Genomic DNA, 908 nt, shown 5'->3' on the forward strand with positions numbered 1-908 from the left:
GCAGCTCAGGATTTCCTCCTGCCAACACAGACAATGGCTCTGGGGGCTGGTTTGTGCCCATTGGTTTGTGCCCAGCGATAATATCGTCACTGAGCAGAGTGAGGCTGTAAGAGCAGGTCCCCCTTCTCCAGCCCTCTGAAAACATGACCCCAGCTCCAAGGAGACTCCCCGGGCAGAGCTGCTGGGCCTGGCCCGGCCCAGTCCCTCCCCAGCGCCATTGACTCCAGGAACGTGGCTGTGTCCCATGATCAGGCATTTCCCGGACTCTAAAACAGGGCTGGTCAGACACACGCAGGGGGATCTGTAGCCGCAGAGAAGCTGCCCCAGTAACTCCCAGGGATGGCAATAGCTATTCCCTACCCTGTACTCCTGGGCAGCCTCCTCGATGGGAACCACCGTGTGAGCGCGGTGAGCCCGGGATCGGTCACACACCACACAGATGGGGGTTTGATCCTCCTCACAGAAGAGTTTCAGAGCCTCCTGGTGCCTCTCACACACTCGCTGCCCCTCGGGCTCTGCCACCGCCTGGAGCCTCAGGCGTTTCACTAACTCCACCAGGTTCCCCAGCTGCCTGTTGGGCCGCAGGTGTCTCTGCTGGGCGGTTTCTCTGCACTGGGGGCAGGAGAAGTTTGGCTCCGACTCCCCCCAGCACTGGCTGATGCAGGCCCGGCAGAAGTTGTGCCCACACTCAATAGACACTGGGTCTGTGAAATACTCCAGGCAGACGGAGCAAGTCACTTCGTCCTGGAAGCTCCCGGCCAGGTCCCCGGCAGCCATGGCCCCTCTGCACACGGGAACCAGCCGCTGCAGTTTAGTTTCACTTTCCAGAGCTCAGAAACCTGTTTGGCGGGAGCTGGGGCGTTTCCCTTCCTGCTGTTCCCAGCAGGCCCTGAGCTGAGCTGCAGTGA

The 908-nt window shown here is 60.9% G+C and overlaps 1 protein-coding gene across 1 annotated transcript in view; it reads right to left on the reverse strand.

The window, feature by feature from the left end:
• LOC113406920 (zinc finger protein RFP-like) overlaps window positions 1-777 on the reverse strand; it is a gene marked incomplete at its 3' end in the record, with an annotated part of 1,336 nt that extends 559 nt beyond the window's left edge. The window contains exon 1 of the mRNA XM_029912019.1: window positions 361-777. Within this exon, the coding sequence (XP_029767879.1) occupies window positions 361-777 (417 nt within the window). The remainder of the gene's footprint in view (window positions 1-360) is intronic.
• Between the last annotated feature and the right edge of the window lie 131 nt (window positions 778-908).

Source organism: Terrapene carolina, unplaced genomic scaffold (assembly GCF_002925995.2).
Source record: "Terrapene carolina triunguis isolate 2854851 unplaced genomic scaffold, T_m_triunguis-2.0 Scaffold151, whole genome shotgun sequence".
Classification (NCBI taxonomy): Eukaryota; Metazoa; Chordata; order Testudines; family Emydidae; genus Terrapene; species Terrapene triunguis.